Below are 16745 nucleotides of genomic sequence, written 5' to 3' on the forward strand. Positions count from 1 at the left end.
TACGATGTCCCAAACTCTACGACCTACTAACATTCTACTCTAATCTTCGACCTCTATATCTTCCTCTAGGGTCATGTTCTCGGTTAATTGAAGACGTGTTATGTCATGTCTAATCGTTTCTCCCTAATACTTCTTCGACTTACCCCTGCCTCTTCTCATACCTACAATTGTCAACCTCTTGTACCTCTTCACTAGGGCATACGTGCATTTCCTCTTCACGTGCCCTTACCATCTCAACCTCGCTTCCCTTATCTTGTCGACCAAGGAGGCCACTCCCACTTTGTACCGAATCTCTTCGTTCCTAGCTAATCATCTCTCTCCTAGTATGCCCACACATTCATCTCAGCATTCTCATTTTTGCTACTTTCATCTAATAAGCGTGAGAGTTTTTGACTGGCCAACATTTCGTTTCATCCAACATAGCTGATCTAACAACCACTCTATAAAACTTATAACTTTGGTGGCGCCTTCTTATCGCATAAGACACCGGTGCGAGCCTCCATTTCATCTAGAAGCACTTTCTTATCGAACGTGCTTTAATTAATAATCTTATATGGCTATTCGAAATCTTGTACCAAATGAATTAGAATACATGAACTAGTTTATTATTAAAAAAATGTGGCTGTTACCACTTAGCAGCCAAAAAGCTTGGAGGGCAAGAAACCATGTGTAGATAAGAAATTTTAAATTTAGGCCCGACTTCCCTCTACCATAATCAACAACTAAATCTATTGATTTGGTCTGCAATGATGTATGCATCAATATATCATTTCGAAATTTTATGGTGACTGAATCATCTTGATAATTTCCTATGAAGATAATCAAGACTAATAATAATATGCTATTATGGTGACTAGAGCAGTTAGTACTGAACAAACTTGATAAGAACGACTTTTTTTTTTTGAGGTTCATAAAAGTATGAATTTAAATTATATACAGTGACTGTTAGTGTAATTTAATTACGAAATTTTCTTTGTAAATCCTCTAATCTTGATGTAGACTGTTTTTGATTGAACTGCGGAAGGTACTTAGTCATATTTATGTGAAAGTTGGTTTAAGAATATCTATCACAAGCTGCTAAACCAAAATCATATCTATAAACAAAAATATAGCATCTGAAACTCGTAGCAGTTATGAAAACTACCTAATACCAATTGTTTTGAAAACAATTATTTCTGTATTATTGCCAATTCAAATGTCATCCAGAAGATCAAATCTAAGATGAATAAGATGACAAGAATCCAATTTTAAAGAAGGTATTGTATGCTATGCTATTTTGTAGTAAAAAGAATGACTTAAGCCAGAACTGATTTATATTATTGATCCATTATACATATAAAACATTCTCAATCAAACTCCAACCTTTGTCATGGCTAATATGGCAAAAAATTTCCTAGTAATCTAATAATATACATACAGAGAAACTAAAAGGTATGAAACCATTGTATATGTCTGTCAATCATATACAACGGCCGCTCCTGCAAAATGCTATCTTGGACCCGAGAGCCGAACAGCAGAAAGATAAGCATCACTGTTGCAATCTGATGGCGCAGAGGTGCCGGATGAAGTAGCATCCCCACTTAGTGATTTCAGGAAACTTGAGAAAAGCCGTGACCCCATTTGAGCAGCAGTTGGTGGTGAAGGGACAGTGCAGATACCTTCCAGCATTTGCACAACCTTAGCCATCGACGGCCTAAGGGACATGTCATCCTGTATACACCACAAAGCTACTTTAATTGCTGTGGAGACCCTCTCATCCTCTTCTTCAACTTTCAAGTTCCTATCGATAAGGTCTTTCAATTTCCCCTCTTCCATCATCTTAAATGCATACGAGGGAAAATGGGATTTCTCCGAACTTTCTGAAGGATCATAATTCTTCCGACCTCCAATTATCTCAAGCAAAACCATCCCATAACTAAAAACATCACTCTTTTCTGATATGGCATAATTTGTGATCCATTCTGGCGCGAGATATCCTCTTGTACCCCTCATTGTAGTGAAAACATGGCTCTGCTCTCTCGTCATCAGCTTAGCCAGGCCAAAATCGGAGACCTTGGCGAGGAAATGATCATCAAGAAGCACATTTTCAGGTTTAATGTCACAATGCACAATTTTAACATCACAGTCCTCGTGGAGGTAAGCTAGGCCTTTTGCTGTACCAACTGCAATATTAAATCTCGTATCCCAGTCCAACATGAATTCCTTCTTCTTAAAAAGCCATTTTTCTAAAGAACCATTGGACATATACTCATAAGCCAGGAGCCTGTGTGTTCCTTCAGCACAAAATCCTCTCAGTCTCACCAGATGAAGATGATGGATGCTGCCTATAATACTAACTTCTGCCCGAAATTCTTTCTTTCCCTGACCAATGCCTTCCAATTTCTTCACAGCAATTCTAGTCCCATCTGCAAGAACCCCTTGGTAAACTGAACCAAATCCACCTTGCCCAAGTTTTATTGAGAAGTTATTAGTTGCATTCTGAAGTTCTCTGTAGCTAAAACGAATTGGCATCCCCGATAGACCTTCCAAGAAATTGTCTTCTTCTGAACTCTCCTTTGCAGAATCCGGCAACTTGTTGTTCTTTCTCCTCTGATAACGGATACTTCCGTAAATTAGGCCAAGAATGACAAAAGTTGTAAAAATGACTATACCAATGATAATAGGTAATCGTCTCTTTCCACCTCCACCATTATCTCCATTCCCTTGGCTAGTTGAAACTTTAACATATGACTTGAAACCAGCACCATTAGCCGAACCTTGTAAACTTCCTATTTGATCAAACATAAAACAATTTCCTGAACTGCTATCAAAGAACATAGCAGCACATGAGCAATTTCCTAGGCAAGAGGCTTTGCAACCATTTAAATCAGTTTTAGCAGTGGGAGAAACAAATCCAAGTGCAAAATATCCAAGACTATCCCCAGCATCTACAAGCTCCACAGGATCTTTTGTTTTATTGCAAAAGGAATCACTCCCAAATTTGCAAGATGGAAATGCTGATGGACACTGGCACTTGTTACCACTATAACAAACGAAATACGGATCACAAGATGCTGGCCTGCTACATTCATCTTGTGGAATTCTTGTCGCTGAAGCGGCACTGGAGCCATCTTGAAGAATGCTAAAAGTAATATAACCATCATTTCCAAGAGCAGCCACCCAAGTGGCATTTGCATCTTTATTATCAGAGAAAATGAACTGCCAAAGCAACACTTTCCTTTGATCATAAATTTTCCAAGAATTGCCATCAAGAATTGCAGAAGTGACACCTCCTCCAACTTGATTAATGGTCCTTCTATTATCTTTCCCCATAGCCCAATAAGGCTGTGGAGGCTGAAAACTTGCAGAAATAACCATATCCCCTGACTTAAATTCAAGTGAATAGCTCAAGTTATTGTTGTTTGGACTGCTTACAAGTTTCATTCCTTGAGTGAACTCTTGGCCTGATAAGAGAGTATCAACAGGATGGCTAAAGCTTTGCCAAATAATACTACCATCTTTCCCAACCAAAACTAAATTCCCAGAGTCTATCAATTCCATAACAGAAACACCTTTCTTAGCAGTATTAGTAGACCAAATTGTTGATCCACCACTTTGCAAGTAGGTATTTCCAGTTTCATCAAACATAAGATTATCCGAATTTCGAACCGGGGAGCCTCTATTAGCAGACCAAACAATAGTTGAGCTACTGACATGAATAACCACAAGAAGGAACAAGGTAACATCTTTAGTAGGATTAAATCCAAATGCAAATTTGGAATTGTTGGAAACAAGAATTAACCCATCATTGTCTATCCAAGTCATTTGAGACCCTTGAAACCCAAGATTCAAGCTGCCTATATTCTGAACACTAGCTATACAAGTCTCAGCCACAAATAGGAAAAACAAAAAGATGATAACTAAATAGAAAAATCTCCAAGACCCCATCACACAAAAAAAAAAAACTAAGAACAAGATTCTGCTAAAGTCAGAAACTTTGAAGCCAAGAACAATCTGGAAATAGCAATTTGATGATATTTTGACCAAAGGAAGATTAACAAGCGAAAATTCTTAGGAAAGCACAGAAAAAGAAAGGAAGACTGAACAGTAGAAAGGTAATGAAAAACTCAAATCAGAATTATGATAAAAGAGAAGCAAGGAAACGAACATATGACATTGTTGGGAAGGTACCTATCACATGGCTCTGAAATTATCGTCCAAGAATCCAAAAACGTGAAGACTGAACAAAAAGGACCCACAAAAAAGACCAAAAGAAACAACTTGACTAACCAATAAGAATTAATGGGTACTATTCATTCAGCCATCTAGCGAGACCAAGTTGTCAAAAAACCTGCAAAGCTTCTAACTTTAGTCTGATAATTTCAATGAAACGCCAGAAAGAGGAAAGTAGAAGGAAGATACTTAAAACTACGTGTAATTAATGAAGGACAGCAGCTATCAAGAATTATAATGAAGAGGAGAAAGTAACAAAATTGGATCTTTTTGGTGCAGACGCAGGTTTTCTGTGGCTTTTTCCTGATACAAGATAAGGGGTGGAGGAAGAATACAAAAAAAAGGAAGAGAAGAAATGAATCAGTTTGTTTATGCTTATGTCAAAGAATTGGAGAGATCTGAAGTGGTCAGTAATTGTAGAAATAGCAGTGCAAAGTAAGTACTACTAAGCCATAAACAAAGAATTTATGTCATGTATACTGAGGAAGGGGTGGTTTGCTTTAGATACATATTGTAAACCAAATTACATAAATACTGTAGTAATATAGGATGTCTACTTGTTACTAATTGTTGTAATTACTTTTTTTATTTTCTTCTGTACATCTTACTTTCCCCGAACCCTACTTATGAAAATTTATTGAATTTTCTATTATTATTGTATTGTAGTAATATAGGAATTATAATACACAAAGCCGACTCCGAAGGCTCATACCCAAGCTTGAATTTGAGACCTCTGGCAACGGATATAGAAACACATATTATTTCATCATAATCTTTGGGTTAATCCCTACATAAGGAATACTCATATTAACATTTATTTCGCATAAAATAATATATAGATTCTCGCGTAACTTATATAAATAATATTATTTATGAGGGGTAAAAAACAAAAATAGCAACCAACACTTTGTGTTGATAATATTGAGGTTTATGTGGTGATTGAATCTCCTTAAAAGACCAACCATTATTTAGGAATACTATATGTAACTAATTATAACATGTTGCTTTTTTAAAAATTGTTAATATATGTCTAATGTAAGCATCTACTTCTAGTTAATTTTAAGTAAACATGGCGTGTAAATAAGTTTATTTACTAAGATTATATACAATTTAAAGTCATAAATAAAAAATTTCTTTATTATTATATGAATTCACATGCACTACAAGTTGTCAATACATAATTAAAAAAATTAAACAAAATAAAAACAAAGTTCTTTCTTTCATACTCCTTAATAGGTGGGCCAAGTCACAGTCTTACAGATCGATAGTTAACTTGTTGGACTTATTAATGAATAATTTATTGGATAATTAAATGCGAATAATATTCTGGAAAACTTAAAATTAAATGGGCAGATGGGGTTGTAGTTGTAGGCTAGTGGGGATAATATAAGAAAGGGAGATATGAATGCTGAGTAAGGGTTTGGGAGGTTGGGATAATTAAATGCAGAGATTGGACGAATGTGACCAAATTATTAACTTTTTAGAAGAGTCAATGACCGTAGCAACAACTCATGTAACAGCAATTGAAATTCTTGGATTACCCTCCCACTTTTACCTTTTACACTTCAACCATTTTTTGTTATTTGGTTATGCTTTATAACTTAAAACAAAAGACTTAGCTAGTATTTGGACTGGATCCAGAATTTATAGGTCGTGGGTGCTTCACTGATTTTAGTGTAAATTTATGATGGTCAAACATGATCATAGCGGTGCTCATGGTTAATTATTTAAATTTTTAAATATTATCTATGAATACATAACACAATTTGGTCAAAGCCAATGAGTGTTTCAGCACTCATACCTCAAAATATAGATCCGTCACTGTTGGACCTAAATTTGGTTGAAACTTGGAAAAAAGAGTTTTTAAAATTGTGTTAAAAATATGTTTTCGATTGAAGTTGTATTTGTACATGCATTTGGCGTGAACAAAATCGAAGTTTGTGAGTGGAAAATAAATTTTCACAACCAATTTTTGAAACTTGAAAATTTTTCTTCAATTTGTTTTTCAAAAACTGATCAAATTTCATGAACAAATAAATTTTTATTTTAAAAAAAATAATTATATCCAAACTGGAGCTTATTTACACTCGAATCAGATCATATTAGTTAATCACAATTAAATATTTATTAAGATAAATTATATAATAATTAATTATAATTAAGTGATAATTGATAAAAATGTATATAAAGATCATGATCATGTATTTATTTGTTTGATGTAAATATATATAGAGTTTCTAAAACATAATATTGAAACAATAAAGCTCGAATAGGTCAAGATGGAACAAGTCAATTTGGGAGAAATAATATTCTATGTTATAAATCCGTCCAACTCAAAACTATTTTTAATTTTTAATTTTTTTGTACTTATATGTTTGTCTAATTACCAAACCAAACTTTCAAGAAATTTTTTTCCCCTCTTTCTCATGGTTATATGTAGCAAAGCTAGAATAAAATAAAAAGATCATGTGTTTTGACACAAACATAAATATTAGCAAGGTTTTAATTTAAAACTAAGCTTGTCTTACGTTGATAGTAGGATTAATAAAATGCTTAGATAGCTGATAAAACTAGGAGTGTACAAATGAAACCGACAAACCGCATCAATCTGATAATCCGAGTCAAACCGAGAAAAAAAACCCCGAGTATGGTTGGTTTGATTTGGTTTTAACTAAAAAATATCAAACCGAAACCAAACCAATTAACCCGACATTTTATGTATAGAAGTTTTAAATATATTTAATACATAAAAATATTTATGGTAGTGTAGTTTATAAATATTTCTTAAGTTTTTTCGTAGTTTTATCTTTTAATGTATTATTTCAAGCTTGACTTATAATTTTTGGATGCTCCAATAAGTTTTATAGTCCATAAATGTTAGTAACTCAAATAAATCCTAAACCAAAATCAAATCAATACTAATGCTAATAAAAGACATTCAATTCAATTGTACTATGAATGAAAATAGTGTTGGATATCTATTTATTTTAATTTTTCCATGGTTTAGATAAAATGTATAACTTATTTTTATTTTAGTGATTAGTCATGTAAATAATAGTACTTATTAGTCATAATTTTAAATTCTGTTTGTTTTTCATTATGGCTTATTAATAATATTTATTTTATGTGATTTTATTATCTTTATTGTTGGATATTTTAGTACAATGACATGACTCATCTCATATTTATGTTATTTTATTGAAAAAATCTTACATAATTCTGTCTTACTAGGATTACAGAAATATTTGGAGCACAAATTTTACGTTTTGTGCTATGAAGACTTTATGAAAAAAAAATTAAAAAAACCCGAAAATCCGAGAAAATCGAGATTAAAAAATCCGACTTTTATTGATTTGATTTGGTATTTAAATTTAATAACCCGATATAATTAATTTGATTTGGTAATTAGAAAATCCGAACTAACCCGACCCATGTATATCTCGAATAAAACATCAACTTTCCCGGAAACAAGGTCAAAGATTGTCAAAAAATTATTTGATGAATAGACCCACAAAGTGTGCCTCGTGGCGTCATGCATACAGCACTAGTCAAAAGCTCCTTAATTGGTACAATAACAAAAAGCTGTTGATCCATACTCTATTATATACTACTCATCATTAGTTTATTTGTTGCCTTATTTGTTTATTATCACTGTTTCGTTCCCTTCTAATTTTTTTTCCTTCTTCTTGGGAAGGTCGGATATATGGGGGAAGTTTATAACTGCAAAAGATAGTCCTTTGTAACAGGTGCCCTGAGTCTGATCGAGAATTTGAAGGTGATGGAGATACATGAGCGAACTGCTCAATCACTACCACATTAAATTTTTGATTTAAAAGATTTTAGGCAAAATATATAACTATTTTAATACGTATATATTGAGGTTAATGGATCCGGTGACCCCTATTCTCTGTACATAGATCTGCCTGAGTGTACATGTCAGTTTTGTTTTTGGTAACGATGAGGTTGACAAATATAATACTACACATGGGGTTGTTTGGTTGGACGCAAAAGAAAAATAATTGTGGCATAAAATTTCACGTCATAACTAATATACTAATATTTGATTTGTGACATAACATTTGATTTCAAATATTGAAATACCATCAGATCAATTGCTTTTCTTAACACAATCACGCTCCTTAACAATACAACATACACAGTCACGTTTTGAGTTTAGAGTTTTCTCAAATTTCTATGATTTGATGAAACAGCAAAAATCAAGAAAGCACATGTGAAATTGTGAATATATACATGCAAAACCCTCAAAAATGCTTAGTTGTCAATACGGAACTTTCTTTGAAAAAAAGGAATTATCTATCTGATTAATTAATTTTTCCAAACTGTTTATGGGGAAACCGAAAAATCTCACGTACAGGTAAGGCTATAATTCTTATGTAGGGATATCGACTAGTTAATGTCCTAAGGTTTGGACAAGATCCTTTATTTTTGGGATCTCTTTTACGGAATCAAGGAAACAAAGGTAAATCTTCATCAACCAATTAATGGAATGTTAACCCATGTTTCTTCAATAATCGACGTAATTCATAAAGTTATTTTAGATTAGGATATGCTATATATATATATATATATATATATATTCTTGTGCTTGATTACCAAATAGGGTCTACTATAATTGCAGCAAATAATAAAGAAGATGAACTGGTAAGTTCGTGCAGAAATGATGCATCTAATTTGATTCAACTGTGGGTCATGATTACCATAATGCAATACACACTACTAAAAACTGTCAAAAAAAACGTTCAGAAAAAACGACCGAAATCGGTTAGAATCGAACAAAAATCGATCGATTTTCGATCGTTTTCAATTCATCGAAAAAATAATGATCGCTGACGGCTATCGACCGCAGACGGACGATATTTCCGACCGAAATCGATCGGTAGTTTTTAACGCACTTTGACCAAATATTCTGACATAAAATAAACTTACCGACCGAAATCGATCAGTATTCTTGAAAATAATTTTTAATTATTTTTAAAATTAGCGACCGATTTCGGTCGGAATTTTAATTATTTATTTTTTTAAAATTGTTCAATTCCGATTGAAATCGATCGGTATTATTAAAATATTTAAAATTTTAAATAAAAAATTTCGACCAAAGTCGGTCGGTAAATTTAAATTTTTGGGAAATCAATTGAACATTTCCGACCGACTTCGGTCGGTAGGCGGTCAGTTTTCTGGGTAAGTTTTTGGCATAATACGGTTGTTTTATAGCTGCACCACCTTCCAACAACCAATCACCTATAATGCCAGCATTACATTGTTGCCATTCAACCAATAACAACAACAATAACAACAATAATAACGATAATAACAACTATGAAAACTATATTAACAAAATATCATACCCAAAAATAAAATGTTTCACTAAGTTAAAAGTTCAAAAATCATTCAATGAGTGTTTTGTACTTCATCATCTACATCCCCACTACTAGAACCTTCATCGTCGGCATGGTTCGAAGGATCACGACGAGAAGGAGACATATATGGGGAAGGCTTACGAGACCGGAGAATAGGGAAGGCTTACGAGACCGGAGAATGGGGAAAGCACCACTAGCAAGAAGATTGGCCAGCTGACCTTGAAGGACATTAAATTGTTGGTCCCTCTTTTCTAGCTGAACTTGAAGGGTATCAAATTGTTTATCTCACTTTTGTTCTCTAGCCTTTGTCTCTTCAAGCTCTGCTGTCAGCTTTGCGATCTTCTTCTCCATAGACGAGAGAGTCGACCTATCAATTGTCTCGCCCTGGGTGAAAGTTCCTACACCTTGCAATCCAGCCCTGTAGCGCCGAACGATCTCTCTGGAAGATCGTAGGCTATCCTTTTTTTAGGAACACCGACAATATCCAACCATATCTTCTATGCTTCTTCGTCTGAAAGGGGTGGTCGCTTGTTCAATTATAATTTGTTAACACATTCAATTAGTATAGCATAATTAGTTAAGCCTAATTTTCTAAAGTCAATAAACATTAATAGAACAATATTATCCCCTAAATTAATAAACACTAATAAAATAATAAATTAAACCTTAAAATTAAACACTATTAAAAGCTTATTTTTGTTATGGAAAAAAAATAATTGAGCCTGGGCAGAAAAAATTAAATCAAAATTTCCGACCGAATTCGGTCGGTATACTTAAAAAAAATTTAATTAAATTTTTTTTGGTAGATAATATGCAAGTCTGACCAGGTCTTGGTCAAATATTGACTAATTTCCGATCGACATCGGTCGAAATTTTTATATGTGTCAGACAAAGCACTGTTTCTTTATTGTGGGACCATTTTTTCCGACTGAAAGTGGTCGGTATTTTTTAGTAAAATTTTTTATTTGACTTTTGCGATCAATTTAGATATTTTTCGACCGATTTCGGTCGATTTCCTCTTCTGACCAATTTCGATCGGTATGGTTTGGACGGATTTTGGCAGATTTCTAATAGTGACATAATCTAATTGTTTATTGTTCATTGCGCGAAAATAAGCATCAAATTTTTAATGTCCATGAAATTTAAAAACAAATAAAGGGGAGAATTCAACTGAATCTCATTGAATTTAAAACAAATTTAGATTATTTATTTATTACATTAGATTCATTGTTTTTTATGAGGGGATATAAAGTGTTTGGATATTAGAGGTGCAAATATAGTTCATATCACATGGGAAAGTAAGAGGGTACGTGGTAGTGACAGCCACCATGGCTACATTACATACATTTGAAGGGTGGAACTTCTCCCATGTGGCCAACTCATTGTTTGCTGGCTCTTAATTCTGGGACTCTATTAGTTTTTACTATGTAACTAGATAGAGTACTGTTGTTGCATGTTACCCCTTAATTAATTCTTGGGTGGTTTATAAGTTGGGTTGATTCGAATTTTTTAATCATCAAATCACAGTAATTATATCGGATTTTTAAATTTATAAATCAAATCAAACAAATAAAATCGGGTTTTCAATCTTGATTTTTCTTAATTGTTTTAGCTTTTTTCTGGTTTTCGAGTTTTTTCCGATAAAATCTTCATAGCACAAAATATGTATATATTTCTTTAGTCCTAATAGGATACAATTATATAATGTATTTTTCAAGAAAATAACACAATACTATGAGATGAGTCATAGTATTTTACTAAAATATTAAATAACAAAGATAATAAAATTGCATTAAATAAATATTGCTAATTGATAAGCCATAATAAAAATGAACATAATCTAAAAGTACTATATAAGTCATGCTAAAATAAGTACATCGAATAAGTACTATTAATTACATGACTAAATACTAAAGAAAAAGATAAACTAAATTATTTATTCTCATTATAAACCAATGCAAAACTAAAAATAGATAATCCAACACTATTGTCATTTCTAGTGTTGAGTTGAATTTATTTTGTTAGCATTAGTATTGATTTGAACTTTATTTGAGTTACTACATTTATGAGCTATAAAACTTATTGGACAATTCAAAATAATACATTAAAAGATAAAAGGGTGAAAAAGTTTAAGAAGTATTTATAAATTACATTACAATAAATATTTATATGTATAAAGTATTTTTAAAAATTGTATAAATATAATGCAGGGTTGGTTTGGCTTCGATTTTAATTTTTTTTAGTTAAAACCAAATCAAACCAATTATGGTTATTTTTTTTTCTCTAATATCAAACCAATCACATCAGGTTCTTTTTTTCCGGTTTGACTCGGATTATCGATTTAGTGCGATTTATCGATTTTCTTTGTACGACCCTAGTAGCGTCCAAAAGAGAGCTAACTGACTTTAAATTCTACCTAATTCTATGATTACATTTTTTTTTGTCTTGGATTATATAGGAGGAACCAATTAGTACTATATTTTACTTTTCCTTCATTCTAAAAAGAATGATATTATTATCTAAGTTTAGCCATTCTTTTTCAATTGGAGAATGTAAACTTTTCGAGAGTACTCTAATAATGAAATACAACATGGTGAGAAAATCTCAATTGACTAGTAAGAAATGTGGCGAGTAGATGATGCCCCTTCATTCATTAACAAGAGGGATATTTATACAAATTACGCTATTTTGATCTCATTATTTAAGTTTTGGCTTTGTTAAGAAGAGTGGTGCAAAAAATGGCTCTCCGCCCGAAGTTGGAGTTCAATTCCTAGAACAACAACAACAACTCAGTATAATCTCACTAGTAGGGTCTGGAGATGATAATGTGTACGCAGACCTTACCCCTACCATGTGGTAGAGAGGTTGTTTCCGATAAACCATCGGCTCCCTCCCTCCAAGAACTCTCTACCTTCCTCTTGGGATGACTCAAACTCACAATCTTTTGGTTGGAAGAGGAGGGTGCCCACCACTAGAGCAACCCGCTATTGTCAAAAGTTCAATTCCTAGAAGATCACCAGAATTTAGTACAAAAAATCCTAGTGGATCATCAGAAGTTCTGATGTCAAATTGTGTCGTAACTTTATAATAAATTGTTCATAAATAATATGGACTCTATGATCTTGTCACAACTCACAAGTGCTAACGAATCACTATAGGATTTTAGTACAAATTGAAAAATGACATGGACTCTCATTACTTTCAGCTGTAAATATTATTTAATTATATCATCAAAAACACTAAAACGTAAAATGCAGGCCATTATATATCAAGTACTGCAGGATTCAATTTTTGAACTACTCTCATATCCCTTCCAAATCAAACCAACACGTTAAAGTTGAAACAAAGGGAATAACAAAAATGTTCGAATCTTTTATCTACTTTTGGATCTACTTTAGCACGCTGCATCTTCTTAATTTATTAATACTTATTTTCAATTGGCTATTTTGTCAGTTTAAAACTTTAAATTGGTAATAAAGGTTTCTCTAACTACCAAATAAGAAAATTAACTATGTTTCTTTATTTTTATTTTGTTTCTCTTAACATGGAAAGGACCACGGGATACATGCTGACCTTGATTCCCACTTCAATATTAAATTTTGTATTATATGCCAATGAGAATTGATTTTGCCCATAATTAATCTGACGCTGAGTCTGATCTGTTAAAAGGATGAACGGTGATAGGATTGGATATGACAAAGTTTTTATTAATTTAGAGTACGTTTTAAATAATAAGAATGTATTCCAAAAAGGGGGTAAAATCGATAAACCGCACCAAACCGACAAAGAGTCAAATCGAAAAAAATCCCGACCATAATTGGTTTGATTTGATTTGGTTTGGTATTGAAAAAAAAAATCGATCATAATTGGTTTGGTTTGGTTTTAACTAAAAAAAGTCAAACCGAAATCAAACCAACCCGACATTAAATTTATACAATTTTTAAAAATATTTTATACATATAAATATTTATTGTAATATAATTTATAATATTTCTTAAACTTGTTCACAATTTTATCTTTAAATGTATTATTTAAAATTTGGATCTAACATTCTTGAATGGTCCAATAAATTTTATAGCCCATAAAAGTAGTAATTCAAATAAAGTTCAAATCAATATTAATGCTAATAAAAAAAAATTCAATTCAACACTAGAAATGACAATAGTGCATATCTAAAAAAAAATTAGTTTTGCATTTGTTTATAATAAAAATGCATAACCTAGTTTATCTTTTTCTTTAGTGCTTAGTTGTGTAATTAATACGTAGTACTTATTAGCTGTACTTATTTGGGCATGTCTGACGAGCGCAAAACACAACACAAAATTATTGCTCACTAGTCAAAGATAGTATAGTTAATTATCGTCTCCACATGGATTTAATTTAAATAGTATTCGAATAAACTTTAGTTGATTACTATCGAGAAAAATTAACACTTGATTTGATGATTATCAACTACGATTAACTACTAATTATTAAGCAATTAACAATTGATTACAAAAAATAGCAGATGAGCAACAAAGAGATATCAATTAGAGAAATAAGGGTAATTGACTAGATAGGTGCAAGATAATTGACTCGAGATCCAATTCTTGAGTTAGTTCACTCTACAATACTGTTGATTCTCAAGAATTCAACGGATAATTAGATTACACATGAAGTTAATGTTCATCTCTCGATTAAATATTAATTTCAGTAATTAATCCAATTGAAGCACGATAAACAATTGCACCGAATAGAATGATGGTTATGGTCTAAAGGATAACTTCTCATGAATATTTCCCTATTTTCTAGTTCGTTTAACAATTCAAGAGGCTCTTTCGATTACCTATTTGAATCACGAATTTAAACTAGAGCATAAGATGTAAAGAAATTCAATATCAATCTCCTCTTTCGATTAAGCAAAATAAGCAATAACTCCACAATACAAATTAAAATTCCATCAATTAATTCCAATAATTATCAAGAATCGTATCCCTAATCAAGTTACCAAAATACCATATTTGTCAACACCCTAATAAAAATTACTCCATACCAATGGAAAAAGTCATCTCAATAAGGTTTAAAAATATAGAAAATATCAATGCTAATGATTCGATACAAATTTCCGTATTGCACTGATTGTTGGTTGAAATCTGATGAATTCTTGTGTCTTTTTGCCTTAGTTGCTTCTCAATTCTTTAGTAGGTCAAAAAGTGCCTTCAAAAGCATATTTTTGGTGTATTTATACCCTGTAGGAACGAGCCCGAACGAAACTACCTTTTCTTAGCCGAAATAGGAAATAACTCTGAGAAACTTGTACAGGCGCGCCGGCGCGGCACACTTGTGAGGATATCTAAAGAGTGAACTTTCTGACATGAAGCCAATTTACACAACCGCGCAGCGCCCCATGCGGCGCGGCAGTGTTATTTTCTCAGAGTAAATCGCTTCTTCCACTTTTTGACATCCGGACTTGGTACTCGATCCCCCAACGTGATCACGTCTTAATTTTTTGGGCTTCTACTCAGACTTCAAAGCTCCAACTTATTCAATTTAGCTCTAAATTAACTTTTTAACTCGGAATCACTTTCTGCAAGTCATAAAACATGTAATAAGTGTAATTCACTATCATTTAAGCTCAAATACACATAAAATGCAATAATTAGAATGCAATACTATGACTAAAATACGGGTTTCTGGCTTACCTCAACACCCCACACTTAGACCATTGCTCGTCCTCGAGCAATCAAACTAAACTTCACATAGGGACGACCTTTTCATCAGACAACTTCCCTAACGCATCATGCCACGAATTTTTAAAAGCATACTAAGCACCCCTATCATAACACTATAGCCTCAAAGCTCGACTCAAAAGCACCATGCATCTTTCACAACTTGCTCACTTACTCTAACACAGAGGTCAACGTCATTACCTTTCCTTCGCAAGTCATGTGCCCTCATACCAAAAAATAGAGAGTAGTTCTACACACAATAAAATTCAAGATCAGATAGGAACTCAAAGATAAACAGAATGCACTCAATCTCAGAATCAAAAATTCAAGTGCAACAGAAGACATACCATATGCTTTCTCATAGCGTAGTACTCTACTTATTGAGCTCATTCAATCAAATATCAAGTACAATTTAATGTTGGTTGCAATGTAGGCTACAGGACGGGTAGGATATAATTTGGATAATAGTGGCTATACCTCACTGAGCAATTTAATACATACAATTTCACAAATTCAAACCCCCACACTTATGTTGAACCAAACCCCAATCTTCACATCATATTAACACCAAGTTTTCAATTTTTTTAAGCACAGACAAAGTAGGATTTACCACTAGCAAGGAATAATTTTCTTTATAATATATACAAACACCACTTTTTTTATTTCTTTTTCTAGATTTTGATTTTCTCTTCTTCTTTTTTTCAATTCCCTACTAGTGACTCTCCCAATTTTTTTCAAACAATGCACTTTTCTCCCTTTCTATAGTTCCACTCAAAAACCCAACCATACCTCCACTTAGCTTTTAACAAGCTTAAAAATATATCAAGTGTTCAAGAGAGGTAAACAGTTCTTACAGATAGCCAATTCAAACAAAGGGGTCATACTTGTAGTATAGTTGCAAAAGAAAATAGGATTACAGGCTTAAAAGGGCTAACTAGGATACACAACAATTAGGCGGGTCACAGATATATAATTGGCTCAACAAAGAAATGCCTATATCACTTCCTAGACTGAACAAGATTGTTATTTCGCTTTGCAAACACACAGGGCAAGTTCTAGACATAACTGACATGCATAGAATATCAACACAAACATCACGCACACATTGGCACATAACTCACTTGGGATCTGATTTATCCCGACTCTCTAGTCAAAGAAGTTAAACAAAGTCACAATCAACCAATTTAAGGCATTTATCTAAGAGTCAAGAACTGAGTTGGGCGTCACAACTAAGGCACTCACCACTCTTAAGGCATATACAGTCAAGAAAAATTGCGTCAAATAAGCACTGTGACTCAAGATTCTTTATTCCTATAAAACTAAAAAAACTAACTACACGCGGTTCAATAATCCTACACTACAATTATCTAACTATTCTACAAAAGCAAGAAAAAATGTTAGAAGTAGTTATGAGTTATAATCGTCAGCTTGACTTCGTCACTTAGGC

At 32.8% G+C, this 16745-nt stretch overlaps 1 protein-coding gene across 1 annotated transcript; it reads right to left on the minus strand.

Moving 5' to 3' along the window:
• Nucleotides 1-1303: 1303 nt before the first annotated feature.
• Nucleotides 1304-4709, minus strand: LOC104097670 (G-type lectin S-receptor-like serine/threonine-protein kinase SD2-5). Its single transcript, XM_009604276.4, has one exon. It carries the CDS (start codon nt 3925-3927, stop codon nt 1489-1491), a length of 2439 nt encoding a protein of 812 aa, XP_009602571.1. The 5' UTR covers nt 3928-4709; the 3' UTR covers nt 1304-1488.
• Nucleotides 4710-16745: the final 12036 nt, after the last annotated feature.

This window comes from Nicotiana tomentosiformis, chromosome 8 (assembly GCF_000390325.3).
Source record: "Nicotiana tomentosiformis chromosome 8, ASM39032v3, whole genome shotgun sequence".
Classification (NCBI taxonomy): Eukaryota; Viridiplantae; Streptophyta; class Magnoliopsida; order Solanales; family Solanaceae; genus Nicotiana; species Nicotiana tomentosiformis.

Excerpts from the sequence above, each read along its gene's own strand:
- LOC104097670 (XM_009604276.4), bottom strand. The coding sequence starts at position 3,927 with ATGGGGTCTTGGAGATTTTTCTATTTAGTTATCATCTTTTTGTTTTTC.